Source organism: Varroa jacobsoni, unplaced genomic scaffold (genome assembly GCF_002532875.2).
Source record: "Varroa jacobsoni isolate VJ856 unplaced genomic scaffold, vjacob_1.0 scaffold_788, whole genome shotgun sequence".
Lineage (NCBI taxonomy): Eukaryota > Metazoa > Arthropoda > Arachnida > Mesostigmata > Varroidae > Varroa > Varroa jacobsoni.
The window spans coordinates 203,131-208,750 of record NW_019213690.1 but is presented as its reverse complement, the minus strand read 5'-3'; the positions used below and the strand labels follow the sequence as shown (position 1 = coordinate 208,750).

Sequence of the window (5,620 nt, the reverse complement as noted above, 5' to 3'; positions counted from 1 at the left end):
TTGTGAATAACTAACTAACTCAAGTTACGCTGTTCATTGAAATCACTGTGTAGAGTAATGCTCTGCGAAATTAAAAAACACACCGTCAAATATCGTATAGTCAACATAATATATTTTTATTTTGAAGTAATTTTGCGATATGTTCAAGTTAGGTCGTTGTATTTAAGTTGATTATGTATTATAATTGATTCACTTCCTTGCTCAACATCATCACCTAGATATATCGTCAGCTTCACTATGGTTTACTATTACGTGTTCGAGCAGTACAAAGGTTGTAGACATCCCTTAATAATCCGTTATCTATTTCTCACCTTTAAATCCTATTACAGGTAACAAAATACTTTTCCACCTTTTTTTTTGGTCTCGTTCTCTGCCCGTTTTCCAGCCTATTATTCTATTGTCTTTCTTTAGAACAACTATGTCAATTACTGACCGTACGTTAAAACGCGACTTCTTATTTTTACCAAAATGGAACCATCATCCCCGTCACTCTACAACCGATCACTTTTCCATATGGTGCACCTTATTTCATTTTAATTAATGTTCTCTCCTCTTTTTTTTTTTCTGTATTTACAAACTACATCGATTCATCTCAGCTTATCTACTCTGCCCACAAAAACGTACTCTTTCGCTTTGAAATAGGCCATCGATTCCCTATGCCTTTTCGTCCATTTTTTAGAACTAAACACACGCACACACACGCTTACACACACACACACACATACACACACGCCCACCACCTTCATTTGCAACATTAACTATAATGTCACAACAGTTGTATGGATGGTAACCCGTCTGAGAAATGCGGCGGATTAATGTGATTTTGTCCAAATGCACCGACGACATGAGTCAGTCAGGTAAGTCCGAATTCGTCTATGACAGGTCATCGGTCGGCAATGGAGACGTCGCAAAACTATGGCTTCATTTGGCAATATATTTATAATGAGGTCCGTCGAATTTTATAAACTACGACTTCGATTCAATCAAAGATTGTATTTCTCGTCCTAGTTTGATATCAATGTCAATGTCAGTTGTACGCACATATTCGTTATCCTGTCTTATTTATCGCTTCCTCACGTATGACGCGCCGTGCCTCCTTCGGGACGATGTTCGATGGATTGTTCCGGTTGATCCCCCACAGGTAAACCAGTTGGAAATATAAGTTATATTACCAGTTATTTTTGCTAGCCCATATCATCGTTGCATCAACAGTAAATTTTCAACTAGCAATACCGTTATTACTCAAATAACTAGTACCGTGCCATTTTAGTACTAGCTTAATCTTCCTGCCAGCGAACGAATCCAGGGACAGATTGCGTTGTTGCCAGCTCTTCTGTGCTGTTAATTAGAGTTCATCTCAAGTTAGATCAAATCTTAAATTAAGGTAGGTTAGAAACGGTGTGAGTTTCCGAATCCCCAACTTCTTCATCTACCAAAATTGATTTCGAACATATTCATCGCATTGAACGTGACGACTTTTTGTCGGGTCAATCGTCACTTTATATAAACATCAGTTTAGTATCTCCTTCTTGCCAAGGAAGTGATTTGTTTTATGCCGCTAGGGCCATTTTTACTTAATCATAAGTTAAATAAACGGTAAACGCCGATCCGAACCTGTATAAGACGATTGCAAAAGTATACTGTTTTTGTCAAGCTACACCATATATATATATATATATATATTCCCCAAAGATACATTTGGTTCGGTTATCGATGAAGTATAATTTCTGAGCCAACTGAAGACTGATTAATTCGCTGATCATCGTTAAATAGATCAGAGCGAAGTATGAAAAACAGGGATCCTAAGCCAACAAGGTCAAGGGAAACAAGGAGAATGGAAGGAGGAGAACTACTTTTCTGTGCTTCGTCCTTAGAAAAAAACGCTTTCGGAGATGGCCGGCTCGCAAGAGTTATACCGATGAACGCGAAAAAAGGGCACCTCTTTTTCAAGCCTTTAGTTCACAGTAGCTTGCAGTGGTTCGCACCGGCTGGCTTTTGGTTGTGCCATAGGGTCGGGCCAGCTGGACGACTGTTTGGGGAAGGGGCCGACGTAGCTATTTTTGGATTGGGTTTTAGTCAGACCGTTTACCGTGTCGCCCGTCGATAACATTCGGCACCATCGAGTGCAGCAACGACTGACTACAAGGCGGCAGAGGCAGCAACAGCAACTGGATCAGCGACCTAGCTCCGCAGGCCGGCCAGCAGCGGACCATAGGTATATTGGGGCGGAAGTGTATTATTGTACAGTGCAAGCTAAGCCCAACTAGGCGCAGCTCACGCGAAGCTGCGTCGTACAACTATGTCAATCTGTGGGAAAGGACAAAGACAAGCAGAAAAGGAAGCAGAACGAGAGCCAGCAAACGCTTCAACAAAGAACCAGCGCGTCGAAATAAGCTCAAAGTAGGCTAACAGCAGCGGACGCTATGAGAAGAAGCCATCACGGCGTTGATTTACTGCACGACGTCATTTAGTAGACTCTAACAAATACGTAAAAGTGTGCTGATTAACAACGTAGGCAAGTAGTAGGGGCACAATTGTAATCGACTTTCTCTACAAGTGCAGTATTGATATATTATTAGTTCGATCGACAAAACAGTAGAACAAAAAAGGGCGCCCTAAGAACCGCTTATGTTAGCGTAATAGTGTACCAATGTATTCACTCTCTCTCACACGCTCCCCTTTCTCGCTCTATGTAACTAATGATGTCTGCCTATCGTCATGTATCAAATCTCAATACGATGATCCATATTGATCGTTCACCTTCACATACAACCCGCACAATTATCAGCACTTGCTTATCCCATACAAACATACAGAACTACAGATACGCACGGATCATCTCTCAATACACATACGCACGAGCGCGAGACTTTAAACATTATCATTAATAATCGCTTAATAAGCATAGTTGTTTTTTGCTTCTGCTAGTATCAAAAATAGGAATTGTACTTTTTCGTCATTCTAATTTTACATGGTAATCGATGATAGAATGGGGCTGTTTGTTCCTTGATGAGGTGATCCTTCAATGCTGCGGTTGATCTAGTCTGAGCCAGCTAAATATTAACAGAAGCCACCCTTCACGCTATGTTTCGTACTGGTGAGCTTGGATAATTGTATTAACGTATGAATCACGTTCGGGCTCATATACACACAGCCTCGGCTTGCCGATCGGCGTCACTTTAGAATCGCACGTGATGACCGTTGTTGGTACTGATACTTTTATTCGTGGAAGTCGGGGAATCGCGTTAATGTTTGCTCGAATCATATCGATCGCGGCAGTCGTTGTAGCACATAGTCTATTGCCGCAATAAGTCACCCGGCAGAAAAATATGCTCATTTGTGTGAATGTTTTGATTGGTCCTTTTCATCAGGCCTGTTCATATAGCTAGAAGTGAATGTTACGCGACCCCAATTTCTAGATGACACACGGCGGTTTACCGAACGGTTTGCGTAAATATGATCCGTCATGATTCAACACACGAGCCAGGCACATGAGAGAGGTGTCAAGTCAGATTGAACTGTACGCAGGTAGTAACTGTGCTTGTCGAAGGAATTTGTTTGACCTCTGCTTATTTTTTTTTTGTAGATTATTCGACAGCTGTGGCGCTTCCTTTGTTTCTGCTGTAGTTGTTAATAGTAGTAGCAGCAAATCTAGTAGTAATAGCAGTAGAAATGTTGAGTCAGTTAGTTCAGACCGAGGAGGAAGAAAAAGCCGGTGCTGAGGGTCGAGTAGTATTGAGAGACGCCGTCGACGACTTCCTCGACCCAGACAGTGACGACTCGTAAGTGGTCATGGCACACGACTCTTCAGAAGTGACGTCTTCAGTGGCTTGCAGTAGTCATTCCTTGCTATCCTTCGTAAACTCTTTCTGGGCCTCTTGGTGCTGCTCCAGAAGCTGCCTCGTGAAGCTATCGTACGAGACTGCGTCGAGGTTCTTCGATAACAAGCTGAGCAGGAACCAGTCACCGACGTCCCAAGTTTCGCTCAGCGATTTGAGAGCCTCGACTTGGGTCCCTCGCGCGCTCGTGGCCAGCACGTGGTAGCGCGCTTCTCTAATGAACACGATCACTGCACGGTAAATGATAGTCAGGCCTGACACGATAGCCAGCACGACGAACCAGAACCACATGAACACGTAGATCTTTTCGTTGATAATGTTAATAGGCAGGATGCACATCGCATCATGCTTCTGAACATCACCTGACGAACCATACATGTGGAACGTACACTTGGTCAGACGGGGGAACACCTTGACCATCGGATCAAAGCGGACGGCTGGGTCCCATTCGGTGAACTGAAACACCTTCGACCCGTACGTTGAGAACTCGCCACCGAGGAAGCTATCTACCAAGTAGATCTGGCCAACAACATTGATGAAGTTAAGGAACTCACATAGGAAGAAGTAGAACACGTACGTCTGATGGTGTCCGCGATTGTCCTTAAAATACTGGCACAGAATATGAATGCTCTTTTTGCGTTTATCGTCATTCAAGATCGGATTGTTCAAGTCCAGTATAAGATTTTCAACTCTGCGACCTTCAGCGGCTTTCCATAGATAGCGCGGTATGTAAAACAGACAAGCCTGAAAGAACAGCACGAAACATACCCACTGATAGTAGGCATGGTAAACTCGTTCCTCGCCAGGAGTGTACTTATCTACGCCCGGGTACGGTACTTGCACACCGACTTTCTTATGCCAAGCGCTTTTTATACTAAACGTTGAATGAATCCAACAGAAGCTATCAAGAACCTTTGTTGGCACCGCGTCCTTCGTGATGCAATCGATGGGGTCTCCGATGTACTGTCTCGACGTGACGAGAATCGAGAAGCCCATCAACAAAGCCACAGTCACTTTATAGTGCAGTCGAAACACATGGTTGTCGATGTTGACTTTATTGAGCTTGATAAAACCCTTCAGTCCGCTAAAAATCTTATCCATCCTACTGCCGATTCAACTCCAGCTGCTCGCTAGGGCACCTTACCAAACGGTACTGGCCTAAAGTAGCAGTACTAGTAGCCTTTCGTAATGGCAAAACATGAAAGCAAAAAATGCTGATTTCACACAACGCCGATGTACAATTTAGACGACTTCACCTTACACTTCATTGGCTGCTCTTGCTTGCTCATGAGACACCATGCATGCATGCACGCACACATACACACACTCTTCGTTGTGCTGCTCGGTCAGATGTGGTCTGATCTGTTATGTGGGTTGGTATCGCCGCTCGCGCTGTCAAAAGCCCGCCACGAAACCGGGCGAGGGATAACACTCTAGCCGGCGCTGGACCAATAAACTGGCTGGGAACGAGTCAGCGTCGAGAGGAGGATCGGTTAGTGAGAGGGCGCTGGTGTCGAATATCCCCCCACCCAATATGGTGTGGTGGGGAGGAGAGCAGGGGCTATGGTGGGGTCGAACACTGAAATAGCTGTAGCGACAACGTTTTGTCGCATAGACTGTTGAGAAGCATCAGGGAAGAGTGTTCCAGCGGTGTGAAAGACGGCAACAACAAGATCGAGTGTAGAAAGAAATTAGCAAAAGTCGGATTTTATTTGTTTATGATGGAGCTGGCTTTAACGAGCTTTCGATATGAACGCGCGTGTTTGGCCTTGCCAATCGGG

The 5,620-nt window shown here is 44.1% G+C and overlaps 1 protein-coding gene across 1 annotated transcript; it reads right to left on the bottom strand.

Moving 5' to 3' along the window:
• Positions 1–90: 90 nt before the first annotated feature.
• Positions 91–5,281, bottom strand: LOC111263742 (innexin inx2). The gene has a single exon (XM_022839112.2). The coding sequence runs from the start codon at positions 4,938–4,940 to the stop codon at positions 3,840–3,842; it is 1,101 nt and encodes a 366-aa protein (XP_022694847.1). The 5' UTR covers positions 4,941–5,281; the 3' UTR covers positions 91–3,839.
• Positions 5,282–5,620: the final 339 nt, after the last annotated feature.

Excerpts from the sequence above, each read along its gene's own strand:
- LOC111263742 (XM_022839112.2), bottom strand. The coding sequence starts at position 4,940 with ATGGATAAGATTTTTAGCGGACTGAAGGGTTTTATCAAGCTCAATAAA.